The sequence below is a fragment of the Arabidopsis thaliana genome, chromosome 2 (assembly GCF_000001735.4).
Source record: "Arabidopsis thaliana chromosome 2, partial sequence".
Lineage (NCBI taxonomy): Eukaryota > Viridiplantae > Streptophyta > Magnoliopsida > Brassicales > Brassicaceae > Arabidopsis > Arabidopsis thaliana.
In genome coordinates this window covers 19,529,656-19,545,545 of record NC_003071.7, presented here as the reverse complement: position 1 = coordinate 19,545,545, position 15,890 = coordinate 19,529,656, and the positions used below count along the sequence as shown (strand labels likewise).

The 15,890-nt window shown below is 38.4% G+C and overlaps 6 protein-coding genes across 13 annotated transcripts; 2 read left to right on the top strand and 4 right to left on the bottom strand.

Annotated features, from left to right (window-relative positions):
• The first annotated feature begins 635 nt into the window (after positions 1 to 635).
• Positions 636 to 1,625, top strand: AT2G47670 (Plant invertase/pectin methylesterase inhibitor superfamily protein). Its single transcript, NM_130335.3, has one exon. It carries the CDS (start codon positions 789 to 791, stop codon positions 1,413 to 1,415), a length of 627 nt encoding a protein of 208 aa, NP_182289.1. The 5' UTR covers positions 636 to 788; the 3' UTR covers positions 1,416 to 1,625.
• A 2,335-nt stretch (positions 1,626 to 3,960) lies between these two features.
• On the top strand, positions 3,961 to 6,937 carry UXS4 (UDP-xylose synthase 4). Of its 2 annotated transcripts, none has more exons than NM_130333.4 (7): positions 3,961 to 4,805; positions 4,916 to 5,063; positions 5,434 to 5,513; positions 5,592 to 5,675; positions 5,764 to 5,838; positions 6,390 to 6,482; positions 6,568 to 6,937. In NM_130333.4, the coding sequence occupies exons 1-7, from the start codon at positions 4,182 to 4,184 to the stop codon at positions 6,793 to 6,795; spliced, it is 1,332 nt and encodes a 443-aa protein (NP_182287.1). In that variant the 5' UTR covers positions 3,961 to 4,181; the 3' UTR covers positions 6,796 to 6,937. The 2 variants fall into 2 exon arrangements, with proteins under 2 accessions (NP_182287.1, NP_001189772.1); NM_001202843.1 differs by having other exon boundaries at positions 4,073 to 4,805; positions 6,550 to 6,936.
• On the bottom strand, positions 6,726 to 8,456 carry AT2G47640 (Small nuclear ribonucleoprotein family protein). Of its 4 annotated transcripts, none has more exons than NM_201981.4 (6): positions 8,286 to 8,456; positions 8,149 to 8,196; positions 8,017 to 8,041; positions 7,609 to 7,683; positions 7,314 to 7,418; positions 6,726 to 7,231 (listed from the first exon to the last, which is right to left on the bottom strand). In NM_201981.4, exons 2-6 carry the CDS (start codon positions 8,151 to 8,153, stop codon positions 7,115 to 7,117), a joined length of 327 nt encoding a protein of 108 aa, NP_973710.1. In that variant the 5' UTR covers positions 8,154 to 8,196; positions 8,286 to 8,456; the 3' UTR covers positions 6,726 to 7,114. The 4 variants fall into 4 exon arrangements, with proteins under 4 accessions (NP_973710.1, NP_566107.1, NP_850477.1 ...); NM_130332.4 differs by having other exon boundaries at positions 7,609 to 7,686; positions 8,291 to 8,372; NM_180146.5 differs by having other exon boundaries at positions 8,291 to 8,372.
• Positions 8,457 to 8,471: 15 nt separating this feature from the next.
• On the bottom strand, positions 8,472 to 11,073 carry AT2G47630 (alpha/beta-Hydrolases superfamily protein). Of its 3 annotated transcripts, NM_130331.4 has the most exons (8): positions 10,880 to 11,073; positions 10,641 to 10,737; positions 10,521 to 10,553; positions 9,746 to 9,892; positions 9,498 to 9,628; positions 9,268 to 9,405; positions 9,091 to 9,189; positions 8,472 to 9,015 (listed from the first exon to the last, which is right to left on the bottom strand). In NM_130331.4, exons 1-8 carry the CDS (start codon positions 10,907 to 10,909, stop codon positions 8,635 to 8,637), a joined length of 1,056 nt encoding a protein of 351 aa, NP_566106.1. In that variant the 5' UTR covers positions 10,910 to 11,073; the 3' UTR covers positions 8,472 to 8,634. The 3 variants fall into 3 exon arrangements, with proteins under 3 accessions (NP_566106.1, NP_001323717.1, NP_001323716.1); NM_001337269.1 differs by having other exon boundaries at positions 8,532 to 9,015; positions 10,641 to 11,043; NM_001337270.1 differs by lacking the exons at positions 10,521 to 10,553; positions 10,641 to 10,737; positions 10,880 to 11,073 and having other exon boundaries at positions 8,532 to 9,015; positions 9,746 to 10,403.
• A 1-nt stretch (position 11,074) lies between these two features.
• SWI3A (SWITCH/sucrose nonfermenting 3A) lies at positions 11,075 to 13,607 on the bottom strand. Of its 2 annotated transcripts, NM_180145.3 has the most exons (7): positions 13,455 to 13,599; positions 12,779 to 13,299; positions 12,237 to 12,683; positions 11,937 to 12,076; positions 11,802 to 11,851; positions 11,570 to 11,715; positions 11,075 to 11,471 (listed from the first exon to the last, which is right to left on the bottom strand). In NM_180145.3, exons 1-7 carry the CDS (start codon positions 13,510 to 13,512, stop codon positions 11,295 to 11,297), a joined length of 1,539 nt encoding a protein of 512 aa, NP_850476.1. In that variant the 5' UTR covers positions 13,513 to 13,599; the 3' UTR covers positions 11,075 to 11,294. The 2 variants fall into 2 exon arrangements, with proteins under 2 accessions (NP_850476.1, NP_001324817.1); NM_001337268.1 differs by having other exon boundaries at positions 11,088 to 11,471; positions 11,802 to 12,076; positions 13,455 to 13,607.
• A 261-nt stretch (positions 13,608 to 13,868) lies between these two features.
• On the bottom strand, positions 13,869 to 15,803 carry AT2G47610 (Ribosomal protein L7Ae/L30e/S12e/Gadd45 family protein). Its single transcript, NM_130329.4, has 6 exons — positions 15,690 to 15,803; positions 15,321 to 15,365; positions 15,000 to 15,201; positions 14,543 to 14,841; positions 14,369 to 14,461; positions 13,869 to 14,276 (listed from the first exon to the last, which is right to left on the bottom strand). The coding sequence occupies exons 1-6, from the start codon at positions 15,690 to 15,692 to the stop codon at positions 14,145 to 14,147; spliced, it is 774 nt and encodes a 257-aa protein (NP_182283.1). The 5' UTR covers positions 15,693 to 15,803; the 3' UTR covers positions 13,869 to 14,144.
• Between the last annotated feature and the right edge of the window lie 87 nt (positions 15,804 to 15,890).

The following is a 15,890-nucleotide window of genomic DNA, read 5'->3' as shown; positions in this document are numbered from 1 at the left end:
TTCAATGCGAAAACACATCCTAATAAATGTGAATCAACCGGTTTGGATAACGATATGGTAACCGGTCCTTTTTTTTGGTATTGAGTGAATTGATTCGGACCCCCTAGGTATCTCTATAGCTATTATTGTAAAATGAAATCCACGTTCAGATATGTTTCCAAAAAATTCTAAAATTTCCCTCTTGCTTAAAGAAAAACAATAATCAAATTCATAACATTAAATGATTAGAGAGGATCAAAAATTAAGCTTGAAGAATTACCAACTCCAAGTGACTTTTTGATACTCTTTTAACTTTCATTATTGCTTCTCACCTTTCTCTTGCTTCCTCTGCAACCCTCCCTTGATTAGCACCTTTTCTTTACTGTTTTTTATTGGCAATCCCATGATTTTACGTATTCTAAAAATGTTAATGATTTTTTGTGACCAGACAAAACCAATAATGAATGCAATTTTTAAGAAATGAACACATATATATCTAGTTTTCGCTGGTAGTGGTAGTTTTACTTGAAATAGTAAAAGAAAGAAAAACAGAATTCAAAACAACACCATAAAGCTAGATCCAAAAATAATGCTTAAACCGTTTGTAATGATGACTACAATACCTACAAAATCAAATGAACCTCCCAAATACCCTCATAAACTTCAATTACACGTCCCTAATTAAAAAGGTTAAAACTTAATCCCATAGGCTCCTTCTTGGTCTTGTGTATATAATATAGTCTCTCTCGATCTCCATTTGAAATATCGTCCCAATTTCTTAAAAAGTTTGGATTCCTCCAATAAAGAACATGACTTCGTCTTCTTCTTCTCCTATCACGTTTACTCTTCTTCTGCTTCTCTCTCTTCTTGTGGCACTAAACCCAAATCCGTCGTTAGCCTCCACCGGTAGCAACATCAACACAAACGACATCGTGACGCAGTACAGCACATACGTTAGAAACGCGTGCAACGTAACGCGATACAACCGCCTCTGCGTCCGAACGCTATGGCCGTTTGCAATCGTCGCTCGAAACAACACCAGCAAGTGGGCTCGAGCTAGCGTCGCGGTTACCATAACCGACACCAAACGGGTGCTGAGGCTCTTGCTCAAAACGCAGCGTTCAGCAGTTGGCGAAAGCGAGCGAATCGCGTTGTCGGATTGCCGAGAGCTCTTCGTGGACTCTCTCGACAACCTATACAAGTCGCTCGCCGTTCTGCGGACACTGAACGCGGATGAGTTCCAGCGGCAGATAAGCGATCTCGCCACGTGGCTAAGCGCAGCACTCACGGATGATGACACGTGTCTAGATGGATTTGAAGAGACGTCGAGTAGAACACGGACGGTCAGGATGGTCCGGAGGAAGGCCACCAAGTGTATGCGACTATGCAGCAATGCTCTGGCTCTCCTCAAGAAGCTTGCTTTTGATGGCTTGTAATCTACGCTATGATATTTATTTATTACCCATACAATCATGAATCATACATACATTAGAAGAAGAAAAAAACTTTATTTTACTTTCGAACTATTATTGTAACACTAATTATAAATAATATGATTGTTGATTGTTGTCCTGGTTATTCTTAACTCACACAAATTATCATGAATTTATCATTTTCGTACTTATTACAAAATCAGTTGGCCTCGGTTTATTATCTATTATATCTTGCAAATATCTCATTTTTTCGTAACGTTACAATGTTTTTGGATCAATCGTATCGTGATTGCCATGGAACCATTTTGTCATTCCGTAAGTTTGGTGACAAAACATTATAAAAGTTGTTTCCAACTACATTTCAGAAACATTCATTTAATGGTACGTTATTTATTTCCACAAGTATATTCATTACATGTGGTTTTTTTCACTTTATTAAAATATTGGAGAATTGTAATTGACAAAATTTATTGTGGAATAAAACAAAATATTCTACATATCAATTTATTGAGGCGAATAAACAAAAGGGGAGCGAGATGGTCATTGGTCACTATATTAGCTAAAGCCCAAATTTGAATCTAACGGGGATTGGTAGATGTTTCAGAGATGGGCCTACATTTAGCCCAAAATGCGGATTCAGATTTTTCCCCGTGACTACTCCAAAAGGCCCACAAACAAAGGTTTCTTTTGTTTTTGTTTTTGTTTCACAAAAACGTTACAACAGCAATATCAATTGTTTTGAGTCATGTAATTAAACCGTGAGATAGTTTTTTTTTTTTTTTTTGGGTAAAAACCGTGAGATAGTTCTGAAAATACTGCTGTTTAAGTTATAATGCTCGGCAATGATTTGCTGCAGACTTGCAGTAGATGTACGTGAGTCGTGACAAATTACTACTCCTACTATTTGTTGTTGATATTTTTAATAGTAGACGTATTCTGCACATACACTATTATATATGTTCATCTACTTACTCTATACTAAACAAATAAAAAAAAAAAAAAAAAAAAAGTGACGCTGCTGGCTCGAAAATGGGGAGAATGAAAGAGTGCAGAAAACGTGGGAAATAATAGAGATACACGTGGCAATATATGAATCAGTGTCGCTTCACGACCAAGTCCCTTCTCCGACGTGCGAGCCTCCTCCTCCTCCTCCTCCTCCTCTATCGTTTTCATCTTCGTCATTTTTTTTTTCAATTTTCATTCTAATTTGGGTTTAGTAAATTAAGTTGTGTTCACATAATGTCAAGCACACAACATTAATTACTAATTTTACGAACTAAATGTAGTTGATTCTAAATAACTTTAACTTTTAACTGAGTTTCACGTATCAATGAAATCAGAATCAAATTTGTATTAATCGATTTTATATTATGTTGGTTATATTTCTTTATATGCAGAAAATTTATCAAAATAATGACAAGGCTCGACCAAAAAAATTAAAAATTAAAAATATTGACAAGGCATTCTCATGCATGTATGTGTATCGTTGAATTGTCAATATTCCGCCAACCTTGGTTAATTTTAAATATGATGTATATATATTATAGAAATTAAATATATAAAATTTGTGCGTCTCTTTGTCCATTATCGACACCAAATCAATCTCTTATTGTTTCTTCCTCTTTTCTCTTAGCAAACTTATATTCGTTTTTGTTTATGTATGTTAGGAAGTTAACGTCAAAGTAAACCTAGATAAATGTTATTACCACGGTCACCCATACAATATAATCTGACCCATAAAAAAAGTTATCATCGAAACTCAAAACATGTTTGTACCTAAATAATAATATGCCAAAATTTGTGTCAAAAAACGTTGTTATGTCACGTTTTCTTCTCAACAAAAAAGTGAAAACGTTATGAATGCATGTGAGTTTATAAATCTGTCAATAAACGTTTCGTACGAGAAAAATATATTTCCTAACGATAAATGTATACATAAATGATCATATATATATGTTAGGTATCACTAGTGGGAAAAATAATTAAACAGAAGAAAATAAACGAGCGTTGAAATCACTCAAAGTTGCCATCAAATTGGCTTTGCGTGACAAATTAGGCGCTTATTGACTTTCTTAAGGTACATTACTCTACTTTGTTAACTCTATGATACATTTTCGTCGTTTTTTTATATATCGATCGAGTATGAAGTTTTCTCTAAATAATTCCTTACTTACATAGTCATATTACATATACTTTATATGTTGTCAGCACTTTCCAATTCAAAAATTCATTTCCCCATAATGACAATGAATACAAAAGTTATAATTTATACAAAATATAAAAATGCAAAGAAAATGTCAGTAGTTGCCAAATAAAACATCAAAGTTATTTAATAAGTCATAAATAGATTGATTCACAACAAGTAATAAATACAAAACTGAAAATAAATTTATTTCTTTATAAAACTAGTCATTTAATTTTGTAAAGACAACATTTTATAAAAGAGAAAATTGTAATTGGTCAACAAATGAACGAAGATAGTAATCAATGTCCGTCCGGTTTTGAAGAATCGTTTACTTTTCAAATCTGAAAAACGCCTAAAAGAGAGAGAGAAACAAAGTAAATATAGGGGCATCATCGTAATAAAAGAAGAAGAACGAGGCTAAAACAGTAACGCACCTTCGTCTACTTAAATACAAGCGAAAACCCAAATCGGTTTTCACTCCCCGTCCTACAGGTCGACTCAGTCTCCGGCTAGTTCGACTCGGTAAAATCACGATTACTTTCTCCTTCCATTTATCACGATCGTGGATCCAGAAACTCTGAAAGATGGCGTCTGAGCTGACAAACCGGCGACACGAGATAGAGCAACCAGAAGCGGAATCTTATTATCCAAAGCCGATAAAGCCATGGTTCGTAGCGATTCGTCCGATCCGTTACATGCTCAGAGAACAGAGACTCGTCTTCGTCCTCGTCGGCATTGCCATCGCCACATTAGGATTCACAATCTTCTCCAAATCATCCAACCACCAACCAATTCCTTACGACGTGGATCCGCTTTCCGGATACGGAATGCGATCGGAGTCATCGTATCTGCCAGCGACGATTCATAAGAAGCCAAGCATCGAGTACATGAGCCGGATCGGATCGGCAGGCGGCAAAATCCCTCTAGGCTTGAAACGGAAAGTGCTAAGGGTTGTTGTGACAGGTGGAGCAGGGTTCGTCGGGTCACACCTGGTGGACCGGTTGATGGCTCGAGGAGACAACGTGATCGTGGTCGACAATTTCTTCACGGGAAGGAAAGAGAACGTGATGCACCATTTCAATAACCCTAATTTCGAGATGATCCGTCACGATGTAGTGGAGCCGATCCTTCTAGAGGTTGATCAGATCTACCATTTGGCATGCCCTGCTTCTCCTGTTCACTACAAATTCAATCCCGTCAAGACTATCATATCCTTTTTCTTTTCCTTCTATAGGAATTTCAGTTTATCATCATCAATGTTGTTATATGTAGTATGGATCTTGCTTGCTCTTGTCCTTAACTCTGTGTGTGTGGATACAAGACGAATGTGGTGGGAACATTGAACATGTTGGGACTAGCGAAGAGAGTGGGAGCAAGATTCTTGCTGACGAGTACGAGTGAGGTCTATGGAGATCCTCTTCAACATCCTCAGGTTGAGACTTACTGGGGCAACGTTAATCCCATCGGTACTACCCCTTCATCTCCCTCTCTGTTTCTTCTTCTTCTTCCTCATTTTGAAACAACAATTAAGCGCACGTTAGCAGAAGAAACACAGCACGTTAGCAGAAGAAACACAGAGAGAGAGAGTTCTTTTTTAAGATCTGGTCAAAGTTCCTTCCATTTGAAGCGTAGATTGTGGGTCCTTTAATCGTACGGCTCTCAGACGTGTGTCTCTTTCATAGACGCACCCGCAGGAGATATTTTTATCCTCCTTATTTGACGCTTTTACCCCCCTTCCCACATTTTAATCAAATTTTCTTCTTTCTGAAATAATAGATTGAGCAATTTGTGTTTGGTGGAATATTGAAAGAGTAGTGATATGGCAAATTGGAACAGGTGTTCGGAGTTGTTACGACGAAGGCAAACGTACGGCTGAGACTTTGACCATGGACTATCACAGAGGCGCTAATGTTGAGGTCTGTTTTCTTTTTCATTATATTTCGCTGCTAGAAAATGCAGATGCAGATTTTGACTGATTTATTATTCCTCAACAGGTTAGGATTGCTAGGATATTCAACACTTATGGCCCAAGGATGTGTATCGATGACGGTCGTGTGGTTAGCAACTTCGTTGCCCAGGTGCGGAGGACTTTGTGTTAGATTAAGTGGCTTAATAAATGATCAACGGAATTATACCTTTTATTAAGTAATGATGATTGTTGTGCAGGCATTAAGAAAAGAGCCTTTGACTGTTTATGGTGATGGTAAGCAGACTAGGAGTTTCCAGTTTGTCTCTGATCTGGTAATCCCCTTTTACTTTTTCCTCCTTAAGTTTTCAAATTCATGATTAGATAAAAACAAGGAAAAGTTCAATTCATGGTGTAGTAGCCCTACTTCTTCAAATTTTGCCATGACCACATCTTTTTCAATTGTTACTTTCATGGGGTATACTTCAGACTTGACATGGTAAAAACAGAAAACAGTCTATCTTGATACTATTCAAAGTTATAGTTGATCTCACTAGGATACAATAAGTGGCTGAGAATCTATATTTGAGGTTCGGATAGTTAGTCTAATCACTTGTATTTACGATCTCTCTATGATTTGATTTTGTGAACGGGATTCACTAACCTTGATGCCATAGTAAAATGGATTAGCTCTGTAAAGTGTGACATAAACTTTGGGGATGGATGGATATCAATCAATGTTATGGTACCAACAACGGATCTTTATTATACCATGTCCTTGTTTTGTTGAGCTGAAAAATCATGCTTCATTTTGTCTCTACGTATCCTTACATGGTTATTTATTATTGTGTACTGGTAAACTTGAGTGCAAAATATAATGTGATAGGTGGAAGGTCTGATGAGGTTGATGGAGGGAGAACATGTCGGTCCATTTAACCTTGGTAACCCCGGTGAATTCACCATGCTCGAGCTCGCTAAGGTACATTTTTCTCTTGTTGTTACATATAATCTGATCACTCAAAATCTTTGTATCTGACCCAAACGAGTGGATGGTGGGTGAGCAGGTGGTTCAAGAGACAATTGACCCGAACGCAAAGATAGAGTTCAGACCAAACACAGAGGACGACCCACACAAGAGGAAACCAGACATCACAAAGGCCAAAGAGCTTCTTGGTTGGGAACCAAAGGTGGCTCTACGCCAAGGACTCCCACTTATGGTCAAAGATTTCCGTCAACGTGTCTTTGGCGACCAAAAGCAGGATTCTTCCACCACTTCATCATCAACAGAGTAACTGTCGCTGGAGATTCTCGTTTCTCTTCGTTTTCATTTTTAATTTTGATATTTCTATTCCTGTCAATGTAGTGATATTGAAACCTCACCGATTTTAAAGTTTTATTTTTTTTAATGCAATCACCGTAGTTTTGAGCTTGGACATGCGAGCTGAACAAACAACAAACAAGGAACATGTCTTTAAAAGATCTTTAAAAGATCTTGTCAATTCGGACATAAACGAAAATGAGACGAATAACTTTAAAAGATGCTACTACCTACAAGAATTTATCAGTTTTAGCACAACAAACAAGGAACATGTCTCTAAGTCTCTCTTCCTCTCATTTTGGATTCCTGAGGACGATAATGACCGAGTCTCCACGTAGAAACATCTTGCTTATGAACCGATCTCTGTTCACCGGAAGTGCTTTCTTCTTGCCTTTCCCAGTTTTCGGAACCTAAACCAAACCAACGCCATCTCAGGCACCACAAGTTTTATATGTAGACAAAACTGATTTCAGGATAATGAATATTGGCTACCTCAGTCCACATCTCTCTGACATTTTCAAGAACCATGTTGCAGTGTCTGTCAAACGCCCTCACTCGCCCAAGAAGTTTCCTGTTGTTCCGGCAATTGATTAAAACCTGAACATAAAAAAGTTGACCTTGTTAATAACCTTTCCATTTTAACCACTCTTCGTTATACATTTCAATATTTCATTGTCTAACACCTAGCCCATGAAGGTCAAAAACATCTATCCATTTAATCAGTTTTCATATACAACATCATTATCTAACATCAGAAGCTCAATACATCTCCTAGAGATCTCTATACCTGAGTGTTATTCTTGACGCTCATCATAAGAACAGAGAGTGGCCCGGTGTTGAATTCCTCTTCCTCAGTCTTGCCCTGCTAAGGACAGTATCAAGCATGATGAATTAGAAACAACATTTAAGGAGAGAACACATCCTTAAGAGTATCATACAAGCAGGAAACTAATGGAGTTTATAACAGCAACAATCAAATGACATTACAACAAAGGGCAGAAGTGATGAAAACATCCAATTCTCTACTGCCCATTCAACGCAGAACGGAACAAAAATTCAGTGAAAATCTTTAGTGGCACAGTCCTACTCAAGTACTAGAGACAGCTAAGATTGATGAAACTGGAAACAGTAGATGAATTATGGCAAACAGCGAATCGAGAAAAGCAGTAGCGAGAGAAATTAGAAGGAAGCTTACATTGGTATCCTCTTCCATTGGCTTGCTGCGAGAAAAAATATAGAAAATCAAGAGAAACACCACAGTGTTAGACAAGTCTCAAATTGAGCACCACAAAATGCAGAAGAAACTTAGAACCATCGAGAGATATACCTCATGTTGACTTATCGCGAGCTTCTTCTCCACAAAGAATCACCGAACCTATCAAAGTAAAGGAATACGAAAGAGACTCAGGAAAGCAGAATTACAGATTTTCGCACAAGGAAAGATCGAAGAAGTTAGGGTTTTACCTTACCTGATAAATCTCGCTTTCGTTTTCCGCAGATCTCTCTCTCAGAGGAAGAAGAAGAACGACGACTCGATACTCGAAAGTACTTGGCGGACCGGCGCTACAACATAGTTAAGTTAGGCCTTTCAAATTTTGGGCCTTGTCAATTTATATGGGCTTTAATGTTTTTTTTGGGGGGCTTTAACGTTTTCCAAACGAATATAAATATTTTAGGTAGCCATAACTTATAAATTCTTTGGGCCATACATTTTCAAATTTCAAACCATGAGACCACCAATCTTTAATAATTCACACAAAATCATAACTCTCTTTTTCATAAATTGTTTTTTGTTTGCCTTGATAAAATTTTATTACACAGTGGATCGTGGAACCAAACGGCCACGGTTCAAACCACAAAGGAGATTGAAGAAGGGACGTTTAGGCCTCCTATGACCGTTACTAACGCCGTTAACAGTAGTTACCCTCTGGACGCTCGTAGTGTTACCAACTCGTATAGGAGTGACAGTGAGAGAGGCAGGGTCAGCGGTTCGAAGGTCAAGCCAATTGATGATGTCAGCAAAAACAAGGTCCACGTTACAGTCAGGCTCACCTGACGTCAGAGCGTGCCACATCCCTGGATACAACTTGAGCGTCTTGTCCCTTGTGCTAGCTTTCTCGTACAGAGCTTTGCTTACCTCTGGATCCGTCACTGTATCTGCTTCTCCGTGTAATACAAAGAATGGCATTGTTATCTGCAATATCATGTTGTCTTGGTCAGAAATAATGTCATAACACGGGATCAAGAACAATCAATAAGAGACATGAACCTCGTGGAGAGTGTCTTCTAGGTTCATGCTTGTCCTAAGCATCTCAAGTGCGGTTTTGAGCCTAGGCTTGTCTTGATATATCAGCTTGTTGTTCCTTACCTGCATTTACACACACCAAATTATTTACATATAACCAATTTCGATGGTGATCAGAGGGTTGGTATACACTATACAGACCTCTTCTCGCTTGACGAGGTCCTTGAAAGCAGCGTCAATCACGTCTTTTGTTGGAACTATTTTCCATTTAGGTATGATTTCTTCGACTCTAGTTAACAGATTAATCACTATAGGGTGTGGCTTCACCTTCTCAGATATCTGCATATTTAAACATAACAATATACTTTGCATTTCAATATTATTATCACCTACGACTCTGCAATCTAAAATTATAGTTGCAGGTTTTTTACCTTACACATTGGAGCAACTAGAATGGCGCCGTTCCAAAACAAAGGATCTTTTTTGTGAAGCAATAAAGTGACTGCGCCTCCCATGGATTCTCCATACAAGAATCTGCCTTTGTCCATGTACTCCTCTTGCGCTGGTGTCACATAAAATTAACCGGATTAACTTAAGGGGTTGAGAAAATCTCTTCTTACTGATAAACGGAGAAGAAGAGAGAGAGGAATGTTATTGTTATATATGTCAAATGAAATACCACAAATAGATGTGTAGTAGTCATAGCAATCATTCACAACATTCGCAAACTTCTTGATGTAGCAACGAGATCCCATGGACCTTCCATGACCTTCATAGTCCATACCAAAAACCGCGTATCCAGCTGAAGCCAGCCTGATTCCGCATTCTAAAATCAAAACATGTATCAGTTTGTTTAGTTTCAAACATGTATCAACTTCCGAATAAATTTTCTCAACCACCAAGCTAGCCATAGAAAGAAAGGTAATTTAATTTGCAAGGGATCAAATACAACACTCTAAACGAGGAAAGACCAAAAAAATGAAATAAATTAAATTTAGTCTGAGGGTCGTTCTCCAACCAAAACCAACCACATAAAGTAAGACTTGTTGACCTACCGGTCCTAACACCCTCCATGACTTGCTTTCTAGAGGCATTTAAGGAGTATTACTACACACATAAATGTTCTAAGGTCCACAGTGAATTTAAGATCCATGATCTGCTACTATCACTACACAAATCCTAACTAGTATAATGCATCAAATCTAAAATATAAAAGTTAAAAAAAATGATAAGCAGTGAAAGAAATGACTTTTTTCTCAGTATCATGCGTAATCTGATTCAGAGAACTGATAGAAGCAACACAAAAAAAAAACTTGCTAATTAAATCTAAAATCCCACCGCCAAATCAAGGCAAGAGAAACAAAAAATCCATATTTTTGGAGATTTGTTAGATCTAATGCATTACTATTGTGCATGTGAATCATAAATTGGAAGGAAGAAGAATAATGAAAAACCTTTCATGGAGTCGCTACACTCCATTCCATAACCTGCACAAAATCACCACCAACTTGTTCAGTTTTATTATGTGTAATGAAGAAAGCGGCTTTTAGAAATAATAAGGAAATAACTGCAACCATGGCAGAGGAAAACCAGAGCTTTGGGAGAAGACGAAGAAGATGGGATCCATCTACATGCGAACAACTCTACACCTCTTGAATTTCTCACGTATTCCTGTCACCAATTCATACACATATTTGTTTATTCAAAGATCTAATCAATCATCTCAACACCTCTTGACATCTTCACTCTCCTGTTAAACTATTACTACTACATCTAAAATCTCTAAGCAGAGAGAGGGAGAGAGAGAGAGAACCTCGTGGTATTGGAATTCCGACGACTTCATGACCGGAGCTAGATCTTGAGAGAGAGACACTGAAGGTGACGAAGGGGTTTTGAGGACGGTCTCACCAATTTATAGAAACAAGAGTGTCACTGTTCTTTTTTTCAATTCACTTTTTTCCAAATTATGGAAAGCTCAGAAAATGTTTTCGGAATTTTATTTATTTGACGTCACACTGGGCGCGTGTGAATTAGTAGAGAGACCCATCCATTGGTCAGACATATCGACAAAAGAGGTATGTAACCTAAACCTACTCTCCTCATTAAGTCAATAAAACACATTAATACTAAATACATATAATCCTCAAAAGTCAACATAACAAATCCATAAGGAATGAGAAAACAACTCTACCCCAAGAGAAAAAAAAAGTACGAATGAAAGAAGAAGATCATTTCACGTACGTATGATCCCAACGTTTGGTAATACCGCTTCTAAACGCGCATTGCAAAACGCTAACCCTCTCTTGGATGATTGTTTCCTTTACACCCTCTATCACTTTCTCTTCTTCATCCATTATCGATTCCAAGTCGTCTAGAAACTTCAACTTGCTCTGCAGTTTCTTCAGCTGAGTACAACAAAGAGAAGCAAAACATGTCCGGTTCAAGACACAAACACAGTGGAACAGACACAAATGTTTTAATGTTGTTACAAGTTACAACCAACCTGTTGTTCTATTACTGTCGCAGCTAACTGTTCCATTTCTCTTTCTTCTTGATCAGCCAGTATTTTCGCTTGTGCAGCCGCAGCTCCTAGAGCTGTTGCCACAGACGCTCTTATCCTTAACGCTACAGGTAGACCCTGAGGCCCGTCTGCAAATATATAACGATTCCAAATCTTAAGCCTTGAGCTTTCATTATAAACCTAGGAATGCAGATTGAATCACAACACAATTTACCTTTCTCTTCTTGCTGTTCCTCCATATCTGTATCTTTCTCTCCATTGGCTCTGTGAGCAAAGTTTTGTATCTTGAGATTAGTGTAGGACATGAGAAGCCAAACCACAAGCAAATTGAGGGCTTAGAGAATCGAACCTATCAACTGTGAAATTGCTGTAGTCATCAGTGTCAAAAATCTCTTTTGGACATGAGGCTTCATCACAAAGAGCTGCAAGTGCAGCTTTTGCAGCAGCAGTTGCGACAGATGGACCAACTTTACTTGCCATGGCAGCGACCTGTTGTGCAATATGTAAACATGTTATCTCTTGAACATTCTTTTCCAGTGGAGTTAAAAAGGGCATTCTTTGCGACGGTTAAAGGTCAGAGAAGAACCCGAATGTTACACTCATATGGAAAATAATGAACACAAGGCATATAGTTTAACCAAACATTCACCTGTTTCATAAGTGAACTATCACCCTCTGATATCAGTGCAACACGTTTCCTTTTTGCTGGAGGCTCATCTTCATTCACGCGATCTTCTTTTTCTTCCCTTGTCTCTGTTTCCTCATGTTCCTGCCCATCAGTTTGCACCTGTTCCGTGTTTTCATCCTCGGTGAGGATAGAGGGATTGAGTCTTCCAGAAGCAGAACCCATCAGAAACTCTCCAAACGGGAGCTCAATGAGTTTAGAAATGCAATCTAGTCTACTCTTGGTAGAAACACTTTGTGAAATGAGTTCCCAATCATCTCCATGTTTCAGCACAGATTCTAGCAAGAGGAGGATCTCTTCCTCTGTCCACACAGCTGCAGCTGAATTCCCAATCAACTTAAAATCATCTGCAGTGTTGTTCTCCCCATAGTTTCCATTCTTGAAACACTTTTCGCATATGTTGACTATACCCTGCCAACATCATATGTCAAAAAAAAAAGAAGCATAAACAAAACAGACTAGAGAGTATGAAATATGCTAATCGAAAAAAAGCAAAAAAAAACTACCTTGTTATGTTGATAGAAAGGAGAATCGCAACGTTCTCCACAATGCGCACAAACCAATACATGATCCGGCTTCTTCAAATCACTGAAAACATCTGAATAAGAGGTAAGCGGTGGTACTTTGATGCCAGTCTCAACTCTTTCCTCAACAAGGGGCGGTGCGGTTATAGGCCTAAGAGAATTAGGGGTTGCAGTAACTCGAATTCCAGCAGGAGTCCCTTGTTCTATTTTAGCATTATCCACGGACAATAGATGGTCATTTTTCTTCAGGGAAGAGCTAAAATTGATCAATCCCCATTTTTCGAGGAAGAGAAAAACTTTCTGGAGCAAATTGACATCGCCAACAAGAAACTTGCGGACACTGGTGAAGGTGAGTCTCCGACAAGTGTCCTCTCTAAACTTATTGATAATGAAATCTCGGTACTCCTTGTAAACTTTGGGGGTTCTAGTGATTGAGCTCTCAGTGAAGAACTCCGCAAACTCGCGTCTTTCAATTTCGTGTATATCATCCCATAAGAACCAACCTTGTAAAGAACAAGACAAATCCCCAAATCAATTGCAAAGAAAACAAACCATAGAAAGCAGAAACCTAAGAGACGGAAACAGTTGAGCGAGTAAAAAGAGTAGAAGAAGAAACCCTAGAGATCTAAAAGCATGGCGAGGGTAAGAGAAGACATACTGGATTGAGCAGGAATGGTGTAGAGCTCGATCTCTGCGCTTGGATCAGTGGCTTCCATGCCCGTTACCGATTCCCTCCAATATCAAAAACCTCTGATGAATCTATTGCCAATCGCCAAATCCAAACCACACGGAGAATAATTAGTTAAGGGTCAAAAGCGAAAACTTGCCCGAAGCTGGGTCAATTATAATAAAACTCAATTTAAAATCTGGGCCCAATCTTTATTTTATCAGCCCACTTTGTTATCTAGTTATCAGCCCACTTGTTGTTAACTTTATTTCGTCAAGCCCACTTATTACTATTAACTTTTTGGTCTTCAGCTACAAATTTTAATGAACTTATATAACTCTAGTTGTTAGGGATATGGTTGCTCCAACATCGAACCATAAAGACCAAAAATTACGCACATCATTATGAGATGAACTGTAAAAGAATTTGAGAATTAAACTTATAACTCTTTCCAGAATGCAATAAGCATTTGGCTAAAATTTCACACTGTCAAGTTTTAAGTGGTTGAGAGACCAAAGAGGATCCAGCAGCTTGAATAACATTGAAACTGTCCCAAGAAATTGCAAAACATCCATAATAAAGGGTTCAACTAAAAAAGAGGTACTTCAAGAACCAGCTAAACAAAAAGCTCTATTAAGTTTTACGAATCCGAGCAAACCACAAACAAAAGAAGCTAGCCTCTTAATTCATCCTTTGGGCAGCCTCCTTTGCAATAACTCTTTCCTTTGCCTTGGTCTTTGCCTGAGACTTAGATCCCATTATGCCTCCTCCCCATTTCTTCCTGTACTCCTCGTACTTGTCATTGAAGTTGGCCTATAGACAAAAACCCAAAAACACAATCATAAGAATCTCCAACAATATGTTTCACACAATCTACCATTCTATTGGTCACAAGAAGTATTTACCTTGATAGCTTCCAGGATTTTGCTGAACTCTAGCTTGTCCTCGTTCTTGACAGTGGTCAAACACAAGCAAGAAGCAGTCTTCTGGTGAACAACCTGAAAGTCAGAGAAAGAAATAAAGATTAACTCTCCATGCTAGTGGCTATAAACTAGAGAGAAATCACCCACAACACATACCGCTCCAAGACGAGATTTGCCCTTGACAATGCAGTACGGGACTTCCATCTTCCTGCACAGAGCAGGCAACCAGACAACCAACTCAATTGGGTCGACATCATGAGCAATAACAACAAGTTGGGCCTTGTTCTGCTCAATGAGGTAGGTCACATGGTTGAGGCCGTATTTGACTACAATGGGCTTCTTAGACTCAGAAGGCTTTCCCTCAGCTTCAGCTTGGGCCTTCTTTACAAGACGCTCCTTCTTGGCAGCTTTGTCTTCTGGCCTGTACTTCAGAAGGACCTTGAAGAGGCTGGTAGCTGCAATTATCAATAACGAATATAAATAAGGCACCGAAGTCTTCTTATAAGGTTACAGCAACACAAGATTTACCAGAACTGGTAAATATTTCAATAATAAATTAACAGCAGCAAGTAGTAAATGTTTGAAGAGTAGATTGAGAATGAAATAGACATACCAAGATTCTTGTCAAGAGTCTTGGTGAATTGGTTAAGAGCTGGAGGGACCTTCAACCTCTGCTTCAGGATCCTCTTTTGCCTTTGAAGACGGATGGATTTGGGCCATTTGATGTAGCGAGAGAGATCCTTCTTAGGAGGTAAAGCTCCACCAATACCGAATTGCTTAGGCCTCCTCTCGAATAGAGGGTTTGAAACTTTCTCCTGGAGAAATCAGAAATCAAAACACAAAACTTCAGCAAGAAAGAAAAAAACAACAACAAAGAACAAATTGAATGTTCGAAAACCTAAAAAAGAAGAAGAGAATTGGAAATGAAACATACCGCGGTCTTCTTCTTAGCAGCTACCTTCACTCCTTTCTTCGGGGCCTAAAACCAAATCGTGGCGTGATTAGATTGATAAAGTAACCACAGAACATTTGTGACATTGCTCTCTACGCAAATTTCTAGATGGATTCATAAGCTATATCAACTACCAAATCTATCAAAAGCTAAATCCAAAGCAGATAAGCAATGATGGTGTTACCACCGAGAGGAAATCGAAACCCATGTGTGTTCATCTTCAAGCGAGAATGCATCCAGGAAACACTAACTCTATCGTGAAGGATCTAATTCGATGATTCTACTATGAAAGCAAACAACTAACAGATCCCAAATGAAACGAAATGAAGATGGAAGGAAGAGAGATGATACCATTGTCGTCGTCCAAAGCTCCAACTCCAAATGGTTTCTGCGAAAGGACGGCTGAGTCGAAGAGTATCGTTTTCTAGGGTTTTGCCTTTTATATATATACCATGTACATTGATAGGGCTTCTCTATTTTCTCTAATTAAAATAATAATTAAAAATTGCCAGCAAACCGTAATTACAAATATACCCTTATTAATCTTTCAAT